The sequence below is a fragment of the Lepidothrix coronata genome, unplaced genomic scaffold (genome assembly GCF_001604755.1).
Source record: "Lepidothrix coronata isolate B3197 unplaced genomic scaffold, Lepidothrix_coronata-1.0 Scaffold55, whole genome shotgun sequence".
NCBI lineage: Eukaryota > Metazoa > Chordata > Aves > Passeriformes > Pipridae > Lepidothrix > Lepidothrix coronata.
Window position 1 is genome coordinate 2,887,166 of NW_016690235.1, and position 21,810 is coordinate 2,908,975.

The 21,810-nt window shown below is 39.2% G+C and overlaps 1 protein-coding gene across 1 annotated transcript; it reads right to left on the bottom strand.

The window, feature by feature from the left end:
• Positions 1 to 2,429: 2,429 nt before the first annotated feature.
• Positions 2,430 to 21,763, bottom strand: PLAA (phospholipase A2 activating protein). Its single transcript, XM_017816402.1, has 14 exons — positions 21,557 to 21,763; positions 19,110 to 19,303; positions 18,071 to 18,171; positions 17,860 to 17,980; positions 17,365 to 17,532; positions 16,235 to 16,370; positions 15,561 to 15,730; positions 13,890 to 14,047; positions 12,235 to 12,454; positions 11,239 to 11,307; positions 9,602 to 9,673; positions 8,932 to 9,033; positions 6,268 to 6,432; positions 2,430 to 4,841 (listed from the first exon to the last, which is right to left on the bottom strand). The coding sequence occupies exons 1-14, from the start codon at positions 21,703 to 21,705 to the stop codon at positions 4,276 to 4,278; spliced, it is 2,391 nt and encodes a 796-aa protein (XP_017671891.1). The 5' UTR covers positions 21,706 to 21,763; the 3' UTR covers positions 2,430 to 4,275.
• Positions 21,764 to 21,810: the final 47 nt, after the last annotated feature.

Sequence of the window (21,810 nt, forward strand, 5' to 3'; positions counted from 1 at the left end):
TAAGGAGGACAGTTAGTTGAAAATGAAGACCAGGGTAGAAAAATGTCCATCATTACACAGAGCGAATTGTATTAAGAACCTCCTTTTCTGTGCAGAGATATGCAATTATTTTCTTCTTTATTTAATGCACTGGAGTGTCCATTCTTCTGTGTCTGTTTCGTTTCCCAGATTCAAACATGTTGCCTTTTAGTTTGTTACTGTCCATTTTGTGTTGGATCTTCAGCAAATGGGTGGTATTGACCCATTTAGGTAGAGATCTGCTGAATGCAAGTTGTACAAAGCTAGTGGTGATCAAAAGTGCTGTCTTCAGATGCATGGGCTGACATTGTTTTCCAAAAGGGTTAGAAGAATTTATTAAGTACCATCTGTTCTTTTTTCAGCAAGTGTGAGTCCCTGCAGAGGTGGATAGTGTCAGAATTGACCCTGATTAGTCTGTGTTGTTAGATTACCTGGATGGGTGGGAATAGATCATCATATTTATCATCAGAAAATGACTGCCTTAGTGTACTCTGAAGATGGCAGAGGTAATGTAATTAAGAAACATTAATGTAGGGTCTGTGAGTTTGAGATGAAAATGGGATCCCCTGAGCAACTGTGAGGAAAATAAAAGGTTAAGTAGTGTATGCTTAGGCATGCAAACTGCATTTTCAATAAATGCAGCACCTACTCATACAGAATACAGAAGCTAACTGGGCATGCTGATGAAAAGATTTCTGATCACAGGCTTCAAATTCTACTGTCAAAAAGGGTAGTTCATATTGAATGCCTTTTTTTCTATGTGTTTGATACAGATCAACAGTGGTGTGGTCCACATTTGCAAATTTATCTTTGCAATTGGAAAGTCTAGAAACAAAATTTCCCACCAAAACTGAAAGCTCAATCTCTACAGGGAATAAACATCAAAAATCCATTGGAAGAACAGGACATCTGAAAACACCCAGATACTCTTTAGGCTGTTAACAGCTGCAATTTGTTGCTGAATGTTTTATTTCACAGTCTACTCAGTACAAATTTTGAAAAGTTGTGAAATGTCTGCTGTTCCTAGACTTTGGATTTGTTGACAGTTTAAAGAGAAAGAGACAAAAAGAGGAAAGTCATCAGAGCATATAGTAGTGGATCACATTCAGCTAAGACAGGTTAACTATTTTTAAATAAAAAAACTTCACACAACTGGAACCAGCAGGTTGTAATATTTCCTAAACCATTTAAATTTTCCTCTATAGTACTGATCTATGGTACTACTCTTTATAGATTATTTGAGCATATTACTTTATAAAGAAATGTCTGCAACCAATGATTCATGAATGTGTATTTCAATGTACAGTGCTTTTAATGAAATAGGTTTGCAGACTGAAGTTAGTCTATTTGTCTGTAGCCTGAACACAACTGAGTAGCTAAAAGTCTGCATGATTAGGTCCTGATGAGAGCAAGGTGCATCATAATAATGATTTATACATTACAAAACCTTTGTGATACAAGTATCCCAATTTATGTAACTGTAGTGTCCATTTGTCTTGGCAAGTACAGCAGTTGGTGCTGAGCTCCGTCAGTTTTGGTTCCTCTTTCAGTTCCCTAAGGCGGCATTTTATACAGTGTCCTGAGTTCTAGTCCAAGTAGATCCCAGGTATTTCCACTTTATAAAACCCAAGGCATGCCTAACAACAAAGCTTTAACATGAGGTGCTATTACGTGCTGTTTCCTGTTCTAAGAGCTTCCATTCTAGCTTAGAAAAAGATGCCAAAAGAATTTTGGCATCTACTGAGAAGCTTTGAATTCTTAGCAGAAGACACAACTTCTCTTTAATGGGCTCTTGAAATCTCTCAAAACATACTTTCACTATCCCCCAATGAATCAAACCAGGAACATGCAGCACACAGATCAACTCCTCTGCAGTTTACTGCTCTAGATAGCAAGCCAGGTCTGAGCTGTGTGACAGGCATGTATTTGTTTTCAATGTCCTCTGGTCTCAAAAGATTGTACATCATGGACATCATGCCTGGCATGTTTCCTCAGTATAGGTTTAACATGCTTTCACTGAAACAGAAAATGCATCCTGGTGACATTCTTAAGGTGTTCTACTTGTTTGTGACCTCAGCAGCAGATTGTGTAGTACTTACATGTATTTGTGTGTTTAGGTACACGCATGCTGACATGAACCACACTGGAGTTTTAAAGTGTAATTTAAAACACAAGCAATAGCATACAATTTCCCACTCCCTCTGTTCCCTCAGACAATGCTAGATTATAGAATGGTTGGATACCACAGTACCCTTTTAGAAGCAGGTGTCTTTCTCTCCAAATATTCCTGGCCTGCTTTGTTTATCTTGCCTAATATGCATTGCTGCAGGCCCTAGAAGAAGGATTTTTTTCTGTGCCTCATCATTTCTCCGCAAATTTAATCAAATTTTGTAATATCTCTTAATATACCATTTTTTGGAGTTGCCAGAGTATGTTTATTAATATAAACATTAATTTTTGGTCTGGGAAATTCATGACAATTTTCACGTGAAGAGATAACCTGTAACAGAGCAATCCCACAATAATAAAATCAAAATGTTAAGACAAGTATAGTTTTTTTAAAATAGCACATGTACAAACACAGTTATAGAGCACAACATTTAAAAGCTAAAGTTTCAAGAACAATTGTATAGTAGGCAACCAAAATTCAACAGACAGGCACATTATTTCACAAACATGTTTCCTAATGGTAGCTTCTTAGATGCTTTCGCAGGAAGAGGTTCATCTACTGAGCACTGTAAATCCCCAATAATCTCTTTGACTGCCTAATACATGAACCTGCAATGGATCAAATGAGAAAACTTGTGACTAAGACCATGATCAAGACTGTTTGTAAGGGTATGTATCTAGAAATCCATCAACAGTGGACACAGAAGGAGAAGATTTTCTGGAAGTAGTGTAGTAATTCAGACAGTTCAGGTAGATATAGAAAAAAAAAAAAAGTCAGAGCTCTTGGTCACATAAACGTTCATCTCTGGCAGATATGTGCCAGAACTCATGTGCCAGAAAAGCTTGCCCATTTTTTTTTCATGTTTTCCATTCTATTAGTCTAATGCAAAATGTAACTGGAACATTGACAATCTTCAGTTCATCTTAATTCTAAATCCAAATGTAGTGCAGGAGTAGTAGAAGGTAACATTCCCCTTTGGAGCTGAACATCTTAGATCTGCTGGAATGAGCTGTAAAATACTATTTTCCCTTTTCACAGTCACCACACTTATGAAGTTAAAGCTATTGCATAAAACTTGACTTTATATTCATACAGTTTAGAATATTTCAGTTGTAAAGAACCTGTAATGATCTAGTCCAACCGCCTGACCACTTTTTGGCTGACCAAAAGTTGGCATATCTTGTTAAGGACATTGTCCAAATGCCTCTTAAACACTGACAGACAAGGCCACGTCTAGGAAGCATCTTCAAGCTTCTGCTGTTCGATCTGTTCTCTGCACCTAAGTTTTTCTCCCGTTCTTCAAGATGGCTCTTCTTCTTTTTAATCATCTTGAATTTTACAGCATACTTTCTGGAGTAAGACACTTGCTATGAATTGGTGGGGTATTCCTGTCCTTAAAAGTTAAAAAGTCAGGTAAAAGCTTCTGTAGAAGTTCACACTATTTTACAAGCTGCAAGATACAAACTTGTGAGTGAAGGTCATCATCTGTATGCAATCAGAGATTCTACCCCTCTAAAAATACCCTAGTTCTGGGTTAAAAAACAGTAAGAGCCACAAACAGCTAGCTTTCAAAAGGAAGTGGAGAAAAGCTGATGAAAAAATTCCTTACCACGCTATCTGACAAGGGTTAATATTAACCAATGTTAACTAATAAGCTTGTGAAATGCACTATTGAACTTAACAGTTCTCAGGACCCCTTCTCTGCTGACAAAAAGCAAGTCAAGAAACAGACTCATCATGCTGAAACAAAGAAATGTGGTTGGAGTGGGTGTCAGAGTTGACAGTCACTAAATAACAGGCATTTCCTACCTTTCCATCTAGATGACCTGTAAGTACTGAGATGGTTTGTTCTTGGTGATCTATTTTGATCTGAGCAGTGTCAGGACTTGTTGAAAAGATCCTGTGCATCATACTCTTCAGAAAAGCAGTCAAATGACAAACAGTGAAAAAAATTTTATTTGCTCTGCATCTTGCAACAAATCAAGTGTAATTAATCCCCAGTGTTTTCTCAAGTATAATCTGTCATAAAATATGAATAGAAGCATCTTTTTTCTGCATACACTGTGTCTCCCAAGTGCTAAAAGTTATTATAGCAGATTAAGAACAAACCTACAGCATTCTTTTACTTTAGCTGGTTCCGATACAGAGGCATACTTTTTTATTTGAGAGTCAACTCCAAGAGACTTAGCTAATTGCACAGCATTTGTATCATCACTGATAAGCGTCCCAAGAGCCACAAGGAGTCTAAAAATGGCTTCAAGGTCTTGAACAACTTCCATAACTGTGCTGATGACTGATAAACATTGAGCTTTGCCCTCAATGTTGTTGACTTTATGTAAACATACAGCATAGTTCAATGTCAGTGTGGCCAGCGCAATGTGGATGTTCTTATTATTGCCCGATTTAGTTTCTATTGCTTGTGTCATTATTTCATCCCTCTGTTCCATCATGAGCTTCTCACCTGCATGGCTGACAAAACAATTGCAAAGAGCTCTAAGTGCCAACAGCTGGTTTGCTTGCTTTCCTTTAGGGTTCAGAAATTTAAGGAGAAGGACGATAAATTGTACATGCTCCTTTTCACTGCAGAAGTTTTCGTTCACAGTGGGATGCCTGACAGACAATCTAAGAATGTCTAGGGCTGGAAAGACAATATCTAAGAAACAAAACAGAACAGAATTTTAAAATTAATATTGCATTTTGTGCAAATGTGCCAGTGAGTTTTCTTTCAGATACAGCCCTTAGCCCTGTAGCTTGGGGAACAGACAATAACAGTTTCATGCAGAGACTCCGGTAAAGCACAAGTTGTTTGAAATTCATGAAGTTAAATATTGACAAATCCATTCTATTAACACTTATCATAAAAAAACCCATAACCCTTAATTTAGGACAAACACAGTGCTTTGCAGAAAATCTTAAATCTTTCCAAAATCTTTAATTGATAACACTGAAGGCAAATGTCTCTGAAAGCTTCTGACTAAACATCCCTACATAGACAGCATCACTACAAAACTGCTTTCAGGAAAAAAAAAAAGAGAAAAAATATTTTAATTACCTTCATTTCTGAGACAAAATTTGCAAAGAAAATAGAAAACAGGTTCTCAACTGATCAGCTGGAAATGATTTTAAGTAATCTGAACTAAAAGTTTGTTCAGTTGTATCCCCCCTTGTCTCCTTGATCTACTATTGCTATCCTATGCTTATAATCAAATCAAAGCTGAACCTGCCTAACTACTTATTGAGGTTTTTCCTTCAGACATGCAGAATCTTCAGAATTAATGCTTTGTACAATAGAAAGAGAGTCTGGAAAGTATGACATTACCCATTACCATAGCTCCCAGCTATGCAAAATATACTTTGATTAAGTGATGTTATATAATGACCATAAATTTTTAATACTAAAATGTTCTTCCAGCTAATTAATCTTGAACTCCATCTTCAAGAAAGCAGTTAATTTTCACCACATTTTTAGATACCTGTATATGCAATGCACGCTTTCTTTCCAGAATATGCCTTAATAACCAAAATAGCCTTTCCAATCTATCACTGCTGATGATACATTACTACATGGAATTATATCACCTCCACTTGCATTCATTCAGAATGTCATTTCATCAGTGCAGTTTTGACCACATAGCCTAGAGCTTCTGTAACTTCTCCCTTTCTACCACATTAAAATAAGAGCTACTTTTGATATTTTTTTTTACATAATTTATCTCTACAATTTCATCTCTCATTTGATAAAAACGTATGATCCCAAGCTCACACTTCCTTGCTGTATTTCCAAACAAATCTCACACATTTTTGAGGATGACTCTGCTAATGAAATAACCATGACTGATGTTTATATCAAGTTTCTCATTCACATTTACTACTGTGACAACAACGAAACCTGATAACCAACTATCAGTTTTGCCTCTGCTGCTGATCAGTGTTGTTAGCACCTGTTCATCATCTGTCTTCTACTAGGGCTATCAAGTCTTTGAGACAGACTCTGTGTAATAAACAGCATAACAAGACTTTTTGTTCATGGTGAAGTGTTGATGAGATGACAGTACAAGAAGTTAACTGCAAGTGTCTACCTTCTGGCCAGTTAACTGCTCTCCATAAAGTCTGAATTTGCTGTGCTGTAGGTGTTTCTGCAGAGGTGTTGCATGTTGCAGATAATAACTTTTCTAGGATTATCAAGTCATCTTCTGTAAGTTTATGTTCTTCAGCTGCTGTGCCATTAAGTTCCTTTAATTTGCCTGTAAAACCAAAGGAAGAGGCATGGCTTTCTGATAAGAGAACTTCACAAATCGAGATCTTGAATGAAACACTACAAAAGGACTTTACAAACAAGTAACAACTACTGTAATTAGGGGTTTTTGGGGGGTGATGAATTTTTGAACACTTTTCCCAATTTCATAATTTTCTAATTTAAATTTTCAATTACCACAATGATCACTACTACTAAAATCTCCTCTAACAGTGCAACAAAAAGATTCAGAATTTGTTGAAAATTTCAGAAAACGCCTACATAAAGAGAAAAATGCAGAAAATAATCACAAGACCATTAGAGCTTTCATAACAAATATGATTTCTTTTTTGTTCTTTCCTATTATTAGGTCATAGAAACAATGAAGAAACCATATGTCCTTAGTGTGATCACGGGTTTTGTATTTTTTCTTATTTAAGTTTTGTGATCATATTTTGCTTATGGCATGTCCTGTATTCAAACTTCATTGTGATTTAAAAATCCAAGTATTGGAAAAATCATTTTAATGTAATGGATCGAGCATTAAGGACCTGCCAATCATGGTTCTTCCAGACATAATGAGGGGCATGTCAATAAATACACAAGCAGACAACATTACATTAGTACACCCTTTTGTTTTATAGTATGCACAAAAAAACCAACCATGGGCCCTCGTGAAAAAAAAAAAAAATACAATACAAACATTCATTGATTAAATCTCTCCCAGTCCAGCCTTAATATTTACAAGTGTATCTAACCATGCACTGTTACAAAACTGCGGGGAAAACACAGTAAACCTAGTTTTCCAATTCTAAACTTCAAAAAAACAAACAGCCCACTAAGCCTGTGAGTAATACCATTATCCTTCAAGACTACAGGATAAAAATAAAGTGATGCAGTATGTTTTAAAGACTAAGTGAAAGTCTTGGCTTTGCTATAACATGAATGTCAGCCAGTCTTGCTGTTCTCCCTCTTAGGAAGTCTGAACAAAATTTTACTGTTAATCTGTGAAAAACCAAAAGGAGGCTAAACCTCTTTAATAGCCAAAACCTCCAGGAAAAGTATCTAGTTTGTGAATCTCTTAACTTCTCCTTGAACAAATAACAGAGTGCAACAAAATTCAGCACAACGGGATAAGGCTAACTGAAGATTCTGACATTTTTTTTAATCAGAAAATAAAACCTGAACAATATGTAAAAGAGCAATACCACAGATAGAAGGCTCCAGAGAGATCTGACAGGCTTGAGTAGTGGACCCATGTGAGCCTGATGAAATTCAACAAGGCCAAATGCCAGGTCCTGCACCTGTTTCAGGGTAATCCCAGACATGAATACAGACTGGGCTAAAAAGGGATTGAAAGCAGCAGTGAAAAAAAGACTTGGGGGTAGTGGTTAATTAGTAAATTGGACACAAGCCAGCAATAGGTGTTCACAGCCCAGAAAGCCAACTGCATCCTGGGCTGCATAAAAAGCAGCGTGGCTACCACAGCAACAGAGGTGATTCTGCCCCTCTACTCTGCTGCCTGTGAGACTCCACCTGTAATGCTGCATCCACCTATGGGGTCCTCAGCACAAGAAAGACATGGATCTCTTGGAATGGGTCCAGAGAAGGGACAAAAAAAGCAACCACAGGGGTTGAAGAGCTCTACTACAAGGAAAGGCTGAGAGTTGGGGTTTTTCAGCCTGGAGAAGAGAAGGCTCTGGGGAGACCCTACTGCAGCCTTTCAATTCTTAAAGGAGGCTTATGAGATAGAAGGAGACCTTTCATCGGGGCCTGTAGTGATAGGACAAGGGTTAATGCTTTTGAACTGAAAGAGACATCAGAACAACTTGCCTAGAGAAAATGTCAATGTCCCATTCCTAGAAGTGCTTGAGATCATGCTGCATGGAGCTTTGAGTAACCTGGTCTAGTCAAAAGTGTCTCTGCCCATGGCAGGGAGATTGGACTAGATAATCTTTAAAGGTCCCTTCCAAACCAAACCATTCTATGATTCCATGGCTGTAAAGTCAGGAGCTTGCCCTCTTCAAGATGTTGGATAAAGGTGAACGTATACTTTTTCTAAAAACTAGTCTCTTGTTCCTAAGTTTCCTCATCAGACTAGCTAGACAGCTAAACATTTTCAAGGTCTGTGTATAAAAGGGAGATAAAGAATTGAGTTTTAATATCTTCAAGGCAGATACACTGTGAGTACAAATTATTTTACAAAACCCTTACAGAAATATACAGAAACAAACTGGTGACAGAAAAGGTAGAGATTCTTTGGAAACAAGAATACAAGGCAATGGAAAGGAAAGAAAGGACATTCTGCATTAGGTAAAAGTTCCTGTGAAGTACTCATACTTCTAAGCCTTCAAATACATGCACCAATAAAATGATGAATGCAATTTTAAAAGGTAAAACCAAGAAACATTAGGAAAGCTATGGGAAATTGCTTAGGTTTGTTAAAAGCTCAAATGTCAAGTTACTTCAAACAAATGAAAAAAGTCATCCTTGATAATAAAACACTGACCCAGTATCTGCGTAGGATTGGCCTGATCAAAGGTGACAGCATCCTTCTTCGGAAAATAAATATTTTCAGCTTTAGCTGCAGCTGGCTGGTAGGCTCCCATTCCTACAGAAATGCAATACAGAACATTCAACAGCACACCAAAGTGTCTAACAGAGAACAATATCCTAGAAGTAATTCTCTACCGCTGAATGTCACTCAGAAAAGTATCTTCTGGGAAAAAAATGAACATTCATGCAAATAGCTGTCTTTCCTTACATTATTTTTAAATTCAAGGTTTAAAATTTAAAGCAATCACAAACTGTCTTCCCCTCATGTAAAAACTTACAAGTTTAAATTATTAACAGTGATTTCTTAATTATGCGAACTAAATACACAGCCATTCATAGGAATGGGTGTGGGAACAAGCTGAGTCAGATGCACCTGCATTCAGTTAAGTTAGAATCAAAAAGGAGTATTTTGGCCTTGACCATGTTTTGATAAAGAGCTTGTGTACCTAATTCCTGCATGTAAAGCAAGGCTCTGTTATCCATATTTGCTGAATAATTTCCAGAGTATAAGCAGCTTCAGTCTGCTCATTAGTATCAATTTGCATCAATGCAGAATTCATGTCAGAAGAAAAAACAAAACAAAAGATCAGGAATGTTTTTCATTGGCAGAAATCACCTCTTACCTGTATATGGATCAACTCCGCCCACTGGAGCTCCTACATTTGATGCTGAACCAGGAACATAGCGACCAGCACCTAAACAAAGATGTTAAGTTTTTTAACCACCACCACTGGTACAGAGGTAATATATACCTGTATTTAGTCACTAGTTTTCAAAAATCACCATTAAAGGGATTATTTTGCACTAAAGGAATTATAAAGAAATCTTCAACACTTCTTTAAGGATTAAATCTATGCCTATGTGTGAGGGTGTTGGTGATGATAGCATTCACTAGCTAAGTGAGACACAAATGGGAGACCACTGGCATGGTCTCTGGCACCCAGAGGAGCAAAGGCCCTCAGCACAGCAGGTACTTATCCATGACAAGCCTCCACAGCACAGCAGGTACTTATCCATGACAAGCCTCCAGCAGGAGGGCACTGCTCAGACCTGCTCTCTATGTGCATGGGGCCCGAAGTGGCCTCTCCTGTGGGAGGTGGACTCTCCTTTCTGGCAGTGAGGCCTCAGACGAGACCTCCACCTGCAGAGATCACAGACAAAGCCACACAAAGCACGGGAGAAGAGATCGCTGGACAACAAAGTAGAACAGGAACAGAGAAAGACTGCCAGGATGGGGAAGGCTGAAGGCTGTGGGTTTTGGCAATGGCATGAAGGCTTCAGCTCTACCTGTAGATCTGCAACTACAGAACAGGCAGTGCCCTGGCACTGGTTAGGAAAAGCACCCAGCAGGTGTTTCCCCAGGAGAAAGGCAGGTGACAGTGACAGGAGGCAGAGTATCCTCCTGCAGGGTATGGAGGCACCCACTACTGACACGGGAGTATATCTCCAGATATCTTGGGATAGGCTTGGATCTGGGATGCCAGAGAGACATTACCAAGATTGTTACCCTGCTACTCTTCCACAAAGCCATCAATGGTATTGCCAAGGAAGTCCTGGATAGTATCAAGGGTGATTAGAGAGCCCTGGGAGCAAGAGTGAAGGGCCCAGGTGGTGTTTCTTTGATGCTCTCAAGAAAGCAAAATTGCTTGAATAGAAATGGACTCATCACGTAGGTCAGTGGCTCAGTGCATGGCTGGTTTTACTGGCAGAGCTTTGGCATTTATTGACTACAGGACCTTCAAGGAGCAAGAGCTACTTATTGCAGATGGGGTAAGTCTGAAAAAGCAGGGCTGCAACTGGGGATGTCTTTGCAAACAAGCAAAGTTTGTTTGTAAAAAGCTATCAGTAGCTTTTTACAAGAGCTATCCCAGTAAGGATCTAGGGTGCATGGTACTTATAAAAATCATGTAATAAGAAAAAATGAGTGACAATGAAAATAGAGAACTACCTTTATGAACATACCCATTTCTGTGTTGTCCTTGCATATGGATTTTTGCAAAACAAAAGTTTTATGTCCTTACCCTTCTGCTGTGGAGAGCAGAGTGACATGAGGCAGAACAGACAGCAGAGGGCTCTCTGCTACTGAACAGATCTCCATATGCTTTGACAGTGGCAGAGCCCACCTTACCAGGCAGTCCCACACTACTGCCCCAGAGAGCTGCAAGAAACAGCCATCTGGAGCCGAACATGGAATACAACTGAACACGATTAAAATACGCATCTTACATGCTAGCCAGACAAATTACGGATTTTACATTACCTGTAAATGGATCTGCCCCAGGTATTGTATTCGATCCAGATGAAGAGCCTGGAACATAACGTCCAGCACCTAGTGAAACAGCAAGAAAACCAGTGACTATTAAACACAGCTTGATGTTATTCAAATGTCAGTACTTTTCAGCCAGAAGCAGCTCAAAAACAAAGCCAAACATCATATATGTCTTATTGTTTATTGTGGTATTATAGGAAATCTGATCCCATCCCCTGATGCAAACAAATTCTTCCATACTAATTGAGAGTCAAAAGTTTGTTTTCTGGCGCATACATGCTATATACTTGGACACAACCAAATCAAAAGCCAGACTGGAGCGAGTCCAGAGAAAGGCAATGAAGCTGGTGAATGGTCTGGAGCGCATGTCCTATGAGGAGTGACTTAGAGAGCTGAGGGTGTTTAGCCCTAAGACAAGGAGGCTCAGGGTGGACCACATTGCTCTCTACGACCACCTGAAAGGAGGTTGTAGAAAGGTGGAGGTTGGTCTGTTTTTCCAGGTAACAAGTGATAGGATGAGAGGAAATGGCCTCAAGTTGCACCAAGGGAGGTTTAGATTAAATATAAGTAAAAGTTTTCTACTGCAAGGGTTGTCAGGCACTAGAATAGGCTGTTCAGGAAAGTGGTAGAATCATCAACCTGGAAGCATCCAAGAAACATGTGGATATGGCACCTGGGGATATGGTGTAGTGGTGAACACAGAAGTGCAAAGTTAATGGTTGGACTCAACATCCTTAGAGGTCTTTTCCAACCTTGACAATTCTCTGATTCTGTGACAGTGAGGTGATTTAAAACTGACTGAACAATCAGGCCCAGAGGGTGGTAATCAGTGGCATCAGCCACTACCCCGGGGTCAGTACTGCATCCACTCCTGTTCCACGTCCTCATTAATGATCTGGAAGGTCAGAGTACACTCTCAGCGAGTTTGCTGAAGACACAAAACTGGGAGGAGTGACAGATGTCATCATTTAAGTTTAAAATTTTTACCTGTAAATGGATCTGAAAATTGAGCACTTGAACTTAACAGTGTTTGCCCCTTAGTGTTGTCCATAATAAACTTCGCCACCTGATCCAGAAACATAGGATTTAGATCATTCTTTTGCAGGAAGTTGTATGCACTCAGCCAAGGATCATCAGTGATGTTATATGGCAGTTTGTAGGAAGGCCCACTTTCATTTACATCAATAGTGAAAACATAGTCATACTCCTTTAAGCGGAATAAAAAATAAAAGCAAATTACAAGTTTGACAGCATTCTTTACAAAAAGATGTATCAAATGTAGACTAAAACCAGCCCAGGAATAAGCCTAAAAACTGTAACACTGTAATGTATCAATAGCAGTGATACTGCAGAATGTATCAATAATACTCTCCTACAGAGATTGCAAGTAAACATTTGCTGACTCCGGGTAAACACTACTTAGCACCGACCAGAACATCAGTATGTTATCAAGAATGTTGCTACTCTAAATCCAAAACACACAGCACTGTACCAGATGCTAAAAAGAATATGAACTCTGTCTCAGCCAAAATCATGAGAAACTTAAACCTGTAGTTTCCAGACTTCTCTGTCTCAAGAACAGAACGTGGAGTAAAACAACATATCATGATAACGTTTGTGTAGATATGTTACAAAATAACAGATGCACCACATAATTCTCATGGACAGCTCTGGCTGCCTGAAAAGCTACAGGAAAGTCAGATGCCTCAAAAAACTTCAGTCTTAAAAGCACACTTCTAATACTAAAAAACTACAATTTTCTAACATTCTAACTTTCAAAACATGTGAGTGAGAAAATTTGTATCTCTGAGGCATTTTTTCTGCCCCAGACAGACTTTTCTGTGTATATTTCAGTAAAGGAAACGTTTTCCAGCTATCTTTAAGTTCTTTGGTTACTACAGAGAAGGTGTACAGAAGGCCCAGTACCTAATATTTTAGGTAAGCCTTGCATTTTTAAGTTGTATTGTTCGCTTCCTTTGGAAAGGAAATTAACTTCTCAAGTTATTAACAACAAATAAAATAGAACTTTGTCGTGGGGTAAAATGTCAATAGGTCTTGGTCTGAGAACAAAAGAACACACATGACACACAACAGGGTGATGAGACAGAGAGATGTCTGCTGCTTCTCAGAAGCAGCAGCTTTTACTGAGCTCGCCCGTTTCTACTTTCTCACACATATAATATAAACATATTCTTGCAAAAACACTTAGGCATGCAGCACCTGCACTCAGCCAAACAGCTTTAACCTTGTACTCTTTATAACTCAAGGCTGTGTCCATGGGAACTATCTAATTAGCTTTACTGTTCTCATGGAAAACAGCCTAACACTTTGTAATATTTCAAACCCCTCAAGCTTCAGAGGCTTCTGTGGGGCTTTACCCCACAGAACTTGATCATTTCTCTATTACTAGTTTCTCCAAAATAATTTGTCTTCGTTGGCTTACTCATTTTACAAAATGTGTTTCAGAAGTAATGAAGCAAGTAGTACTTATACTTCTACCTCTGAGATCAAGGATGACAAGAAAGTACAAAACAAATACCTATTTTCTACATTATATTTTATCTGAACGAAGACCGGAATAGATTTTAACGGGAAATTCAGTATTTTACTTAGGAAAGAATAAAACTAAAGTTTGCATATACCTTTCCTTCAAATAAAACTTTTCCAGATGTCTGTTGTGTGGCTCCGGCAGAACCAACGACATCACCAATCTTTATCCATCTTCCTTCACTAACACTCCATTGATATGCTTCTACTTTACCATTATCTTTAATAAGCCGTGTCTGTCCATCTCGTGTTCCTGTAGACAGAGTATAAGAGTTTGAACAATTTCAAGAATACAATTTACTTTAGGAAAGTCTTTGAATAGTGCTTAGCATTAAAAATGAAAAAAATAGTTCAGTAACACGTAACATCACAGCACAGGAAGTAAGTAGATACATGTCATGGTTTAACCCCAGACGGCAACTAAGCATCACTCAGCCCCTCGCTCACTCTCCTCCTGGCTGGGATGCAGAAGAGAATTGGAAGAGTAGAAGTGAAAAAAATATGTGGGTTGAAATACAGTTTAATAGGTAAAGCAAAAGACACATGCACAAGCAAGGCAAAACAAGGAATTCATTCACCACTTCCCATGGGCAGCCAGATGTTCAGCTGTCTCCAAGACTCCCATCATGCTTAACAGTTACTTGGAAAGAAAAATGTTATCACCAAAATCCCCCCCTTCCTTCTTCCCCCTAGTCTATATCCCGAGCATGATGCCATGTGGTATGGGATATCTCTTGGGTCATCTGGGCTCAGCTGTCCTGGCTGTGACCCCTCCAAGCTCCTTGTGCACTCCCTTGCTGGTGGGGTGGGGTGAGGAGCAGCAAAGGCCTTGGCTCTGTGTAAGCCCTGCTCAGCAGAAATGAAAACATCCCTGTGTTATCTACACCATTTCCAACACAAATCCAAACGCAGCCCCACACTAGCTCCTATTGGAGATAATTAACTCTATCCCAGCCAAAACCAGCACAAAACTACACGTCACAGCAAGAACAGGAGGTATCTTGACAACACCATTTACAGTTACGGTAACGGTATCTGCCACCAGACTAACTTGCAAAACCAACCCTTACTTAGGTCAAGTATTTCAAAAGTTTATCATTTCCCCAGTGAGATGACAACCAAGAAAGGTGATACTCTCCCATGGTCTTAACTAGATGCAAAGTTCCATATGGCTGTAAGATTTCCACTTGCTTATGAGAGCCAAGGGTTGAAATCACTGTTTACTTCACCTTCGTAAAAAGTATTTGTCTATTTTAGAGTAATGTTTACTACTGCTTCTACTGCATTCTCAGGAATCTCCTGAGTACCTAGAAAGTGTGAACCGAGTTAACGAAAACTATCTTTCAAGCCAAAAGCTAAAGCAGAAAATTTGCACCTAATGCTTATTTTAGGGAAGAAAAAAATTCCACATTCAGTAGTCCCTTTGCAAAATACCTGACTCATATACTGTTGGTATGGCTGGCGGAACAGATCCAAAACATCTTGAACACATTGCAGCATCCTGAATTCTATCTTTTTCTAAATTATCCCATAAGACAAATATTTTTTTACCATTCTAGTCTACCAAAAAAAAACCCAACAAACAAACAAAAAACCCTAGAGTCTTGCCTCCAAAAGAATCAGTGGAATTAGTAGAGCAAAATTAAGCTGTTTCCTTCAGCAACCCTACTGAAAGTGATTAAAGCCTTAATTTTGTAAACTATTAAAAGTTTCAATACCTCCAGATTTGGAGGCATCTCTAAAATCACAGAAGTACACTAACTTACCACGATCCTTAAGATGTTCTCTTCCAGGAAGGTCATCAGCATTAATATCTCCTAAATCCCCAGTTTTAGGGTCAATGGATGCTTGGGAAAGCTCATTTTCAAAAGCTTGAATCTCCTCAGCACTTGCTGTACGTTCCAAAGACTCTGTAAACACTCTTATAATTCCATCACTGAATGGAGAGAAAACATTCAAACAGAAATAGGATTTTAAAAATCACAGTGATTACATAAATTCTAATGGCGACTTCTACATCAAAAGAAACCATCGCTACTTTTAATTACTCCTCTCAATTATTCCTATGGAAGGAATTCACTGTCATGTTAAAACCACCCAGAGAAGGAATCAAGCAGCTAACCCTGGCTTTAATATAATTTTAAAATCAAGATATGATATGCTTATCAAAAATTTTCTTTACACAGTATTTATACATTTATTCTCTATCTATTCATGGTTTACCATATCTCCAAAGAATTCACTCTACCTCTCTGAGTCATATAAAAAAATTACATTTTGGATGAAGTATAGCACATGTTTAAACTTAGCACATACACGCACATTTTGACAGCTGCATTTTTAAATAGAAATGAAACTGATACTCCAAGTGATGTTTTCAATTTCATCAAGGACTTGCAGATTTGGATCTACAAATATATTGAGAATAAAATCTGGATACCTTGCACCAACTACGATGTCACCATTGTCTAACACACAGCAGCACCACACAGACTGAGCTGGGAGTCTGATTGTTTGAGCACATTCCCCTTGTTTCCAGATTCTAAGAGATCTATCCTCTCCAGTAGTCACAAAATCTGAAAATAAAAAAAAATATAAAAACTTCTAAAGTATATTTTTAGCATCCTGTGATACTAGATGCCATTGTGCAACTGGGTATCTAAAAATTAGAACAGTAAAAGAACCTTTCTACAATTTATTACTTCTCTCAATTGTAAGAAGAGAGCAAAAGGAAAGCCACTTCTAATCTGTCTTGTCAAGTGCATAAATTGCAAACTACACACCCAGGCAGGGAATGCAATTATGCCCAAGACAAACAATGATCCCTTCCTCCTTTCAAGCGTGAAACGATTTGGTAATCATCACTGTTTCATCTTGCACTTAACTCGCACAGTTTCGCATTTGTTTTAAACTGAGTTTTGGATGGCAAGCCTGCTTTTTAAAAAAACATGCATAAAGCACTCTCAAACGTCTACAACTCCTCAGTGAGGAATTCTAAGGCATAGGAAGTTTACAATATACACATCCATTTATATACATGCACTTTACCTGTTGAACAAATGCACAAGTGTCCCATACACCACATAAAGGTCACTGACTTGGAATTTCTTCTGCAACTGTCTGCAACAGCTAGTTCTGAACCTCTAAACCTCTAATTCTGAAAACAAATGTAATTTAGCCTCATACATAAAATTCTTAACCTAAAGTATTTATAATGCACATTGTGGGATTATGTAAATTTATATTATGTCAAACTGGTAAACCACACATTACTACTTTACTCCTCCGCAACAGTGCTGAAACACGGGTGGCAATTTAGACAACAGTCTTGCCTACTGCTTCACCCAAGTTTCACTTAAGGCTTCAATTAGCCCTAACCCAGGACCTTTTATCCCACATACTGCCAGAGTAACTCTGACACAGGTGTGATTTGGAGTCAATCACAGCACTTTTTAAAATCTATTTACACTAGATGTAAGAAGTAAATTAAACACTACCTGAGTTCAACAACAGAACACCCACCCTGTCACTGCATTTCATATTGGGTAATAGTCACAAAAGTAACCCTACCTTTACACTGAGGGAAAACAGAGATGCTGTATATGTAATTTGTGTGTCCATAGTACACCTGCAGACATTCTCCAGATATCTGCCATCTTCGAACACTAGCATCATTAGCACAGGAAAGGAATTCTGTTTCACTGAGAATAGCTAAACCTCTCACACAATCTTCATGCCCTTTATAAAAGAAAGGAAAAATTTAATGCAGTTTTTCTCTCTGTTAGCAGCAGTACACCATTTCTATTTAGCTCACATCTAAATCCAGGCAACAAATCTTCATTATCGGAGAAGTTAAAAAAAAAAAATTGCTCACAATTCTTGTAAAAATCTTATTCTTTTAAAAATCATGTGACTTCTGAGCATACAACTTCAGAGACTTTAAAAATCCTGCCCAAGTATTGTTCAATTTATCCATGGTTTTGTAAGGTTTTAATGTTTTGGTTTTTTTCTCTTTTTAAAAGAATACATTACCCTAATGAAATTATCAACTACAGCAACATTTACCAGTGAATGTTCTTTCACATCTGCCTGCCTTCCACAGTTTTATAGTTTTGTCAGCTGAACCAGTCAACATTAATCCCTGTTCAGGAAGTATTTTCACTGCCCATATTGCAGCTGTGTGACCCTGCAAAAAACTCGACATTGTTAGACTTGTCAGACTGTCAGAATCAAATTCAGAGTACTCATTTTATATTCATGTAGAGGAACTTCATACCTGTAACGTCATCATACACCTGTCATTCAACCACACCTTGGCTGTTGTGTCCCATGATCCACTTAATAATGTGCCAAATTTCCCCGATGAAAGGCTGCAAACTGGAACGAACATTCAAGTAAGAACTGACAAGTGTCCTGCATTGCCACAAATCTCCTCCAGTAACTTAAAGAGATTAACCTGAGGAGATTTACTGGGTATCAATAGCATAGTTAGTATTGAGGAGTCTGGGGAACTATAACTGCACTGCAACCTAGAAAGAAGTTGCTTCAAAATCTCTCAACTTTAGGCTACAAAATCTGAAATATTTTTGCCATTCATATTTTTAAATTTCTTTTAGTACCAGACCTCTTCTCCTCAGATCAGAATACGATGACAAGCAGGTTAGATAACTAGTCAAGATACAGAATTAATGCAAAGGTTTAGTTTTTAAGATGTCACAGAAAACCAAGTTTTTTGCAACAGGTGTTAATTTGTGTCCTCAAGAAGCAAGATTTTGTTAAAAAAAAAAATAGTCGTTTGCTTGGAAGGCAAACTACTACCACCAAGAAGCTGTGATGACATTTAAAGATTCAGTAAAAAGATAATCTGAAAATGCTCCAGTAACCCAGTATAAAACTACGTATTTAAAGCACCAATTAATATTATATCCTTATCTATGTAACAAAATGGGCATTGAAAGTTTATTTAGGAAGCTGACTTTCTCTGCTCCAATCAGCTTTGACATAAAAATTAAGTTTAGTACATGAAGAAACAACTGCTTCTTAAAAATGCAGCCCTTGGCAAAATGGTAATAATTCTGTAAATTGCCATGAGTTCACATATGCAGTAAAAGTCCAAACATTCATCAAGATGAACTTGGAAGTCCTTGCCATGAATTGTCACTGCATGAATTAAAATTATAAAATCCCGTTTGCAGAGGCCATAATTGTTTGCTACATTATGTACCAAATAAATCAAACCTGAGTTTTATAAATTCAACTTAATTTCCTCTCTAATAAATCATGCAAAAAAACTCCAAAGTAAAATTACTACATACCTGTGTTTTTATGACCCTTAAGGATGTAAAGAGGAGCTGTGCTGTCAACTGTAAAAATGCAAATATTATGATCATTGCCACCAGTTGCAATCAGCCCACGAGGATAGAGGTCACTTGGAGGTATGATGCACACGCAAGATACAAAATTTGAGTGGCCACTCATACAGTGCATTTCAGTAAAACCCCTGTTAAGACTAAACATACGAGACAATCAGTTCAGAGTCATGACAGAAACAGTACTTTCAACTCTTGAATTAATAACTATGCTTGCATTGTGCTAAATAAATACTATGGATGACCTAGAAGGAACGAAATACCTAAGAGAAATACTATATCCCAGCATTCCTACCCAGTAGTCAATACTTAAAGCTCTAAACTTCTTTTTCTGCAGTGGTAGGCCTGAAAAGACTTAAGTTTTCATTTTCCTTGCAAACATGCCAAATGTGATCAGAAACAGTAACAGTTTACCTTTACGAAATCTTTCGCTGTCTTAAGACTCAAATATGTATCCCAATACAAGCTAAAATAACAGAGCACACAAATGAAGAAACTCTACTGCTTGCCAAATCTATTAATTGGCTCTTCATGAAGAGCACTGTAGAGGTTTAATAGTTAAATAGATCATAACTGATTTAAGCAGCACCCTCATTTCTTCACCCTGAGTGAAATTCAATAGTTATAGACTAACTGGAAGAAGCTACTTATTCCCAGTACAGGTTGTGGTGTTGTGTGCTTGGTTTGTTTTGTTTTTTCTTTTTTCTCTTCTGTGTTTGTTCCCCCACTCTCAAAAAACATAACACATCACACTGTCATCCTTCATAGTCTAATGCTTGGAAAGCTTGATATATGTAAGGAAATCATTACATTCTTTTAAATTCTAAAATATCTGCTGAAGGTACAGTGAACAAGTGAAGGCAACACATCTTCCTGGCAAATCTAAACAATAAAACCAGTATACAGCAGTGTGCTTACCCACTGAACCCTGGCTACTGTAATCCCCAGGTCTTCAGGGCAGAGAAAGACAATCATTACCAACACTATGACTCCACATAAGTTACTCATGTCTTCCTCACAGAGTCCTCAAAAATTATGGGGTAAAATTAGACTTCCTTTTCTGCTGCAAATTTCTGTGCAATTTAACAACTTCTTTCCTTTGTGATGAGAGATTTAACAAGACACACTTAATGAGATTAGTCTTCCTTCACCTCAGTTGCAGAGCTCAGTATAATGACACATGTAAGCTTCCAGCAAATTTGCCAATCATCTGTTTTACTGGAAGGCAGTGAAGCTGCCTAGCAGCTTCAGAATGCAGTTCACAATTTGAAACTATAGTCAGAAGAGGAGGTACATCCTGTGTCTTCCAGCAATAGCCTGCATCTCCACTCTCTGCAAAGCACACTGCCTAGCAGTGCTGCTTCTGGTCACAGTGATATCTTGAAAAATTCACTTTGTGAATTCGACACAACAAATTCAGTAGGAGACAACCCCATGCAACACGAATATCAAAAAACCTAATATGTTTTTCGTTTTTCAATGCCCTTGTGTATTCAAACTTTCTGTGCAGTTTTTTGTTCATATTTCACATTATGTTCAAAGAAGTTTGCTCAGCAAAGACAAGAAAAGATGGATTTTTTTAAAACATTCAAAGCATACTGCCTTACTGGCAAAACTTAGCAGGAATACTTTGGCATTGAATACCATGAGGTGGAAACAACATTCTTGACACCACCCAGAAAAAAGATGCCGAGATTAACTGGCATTGTTATCATCTGCAAACCAAGCTGGAACACTGACCTACAGCTAACTGCTTAAACACATAAAATCTCCCTCACAGCAGGCATGCAAAAGTTGGTGCTGTTCAGCCTGGAGAAGAGAAGGTTGTGTGGAGACTTGACAGCAACCTTCCAGTGTCTGAAGGGGCCTACAGGGAAGCCAGAGAGGGACTGTTCATCAGGAACTGTAGTAACAGAAAAAGGAGTAATAGGTACAGATTGAAAGAGAGGAAATTTAGGTTAGAGACACAGAAGGAATTCTTTACTCTGAGGGTGGTGAGGCACTGGAACAGGGCGCCCACGGAAGTTGTGGATGCCCCATACCTGGAAACGTTCAAGGCCAGGCTGGATAGGGCTTTGAGCAACCTGGTCTAGTGAAAGGTGTCCCTGCGCATGGCAGGGAGGATGGGACCAGATGACCTTTAAGGTCCCTTCCAACCCCTTCTCATCCATGCAAGCGACAATGCCACTCTCGGGCGCCTCCAGAACAGGGTCCCTCCGCCCGCCGCCTTCCCCGGCCCCGTCGGTTCAGCCGCCAGCCCCTGAGGGGGTCACGGCCGCGGAGACCACCCCGGGGGGGCTCAGGCGGCTCCCCGGCGGCGCCACCTCCGCGCCCTCGTCCTCGCAGGGCGCCGGCCGGAGCGGGCCCGCCCAGCGCCGCGGCCCCACACTCACCCGTCCGGGGCCCAGAGCCGCGCCGTCCGGTCCCGCGAGACGGACACGAAGCCGCCCTGCGGGAAGAGGCCGCGGGTGAGGCCCCGCACGTCCTGGCCGTGCCCCAGGAGGGAGCAGCGCAGCCGGAACGCACCTCCCTCGCCCGCCATGGCGGCAGCGCCCGCCTGACACAGCACGGCCGCGCGCCGGAACCCGCGCCGGAAGTGCCGTCTCCGGGCGCGCCTCTTGGGCTCCCCGGGACTCCATGTCCCGGC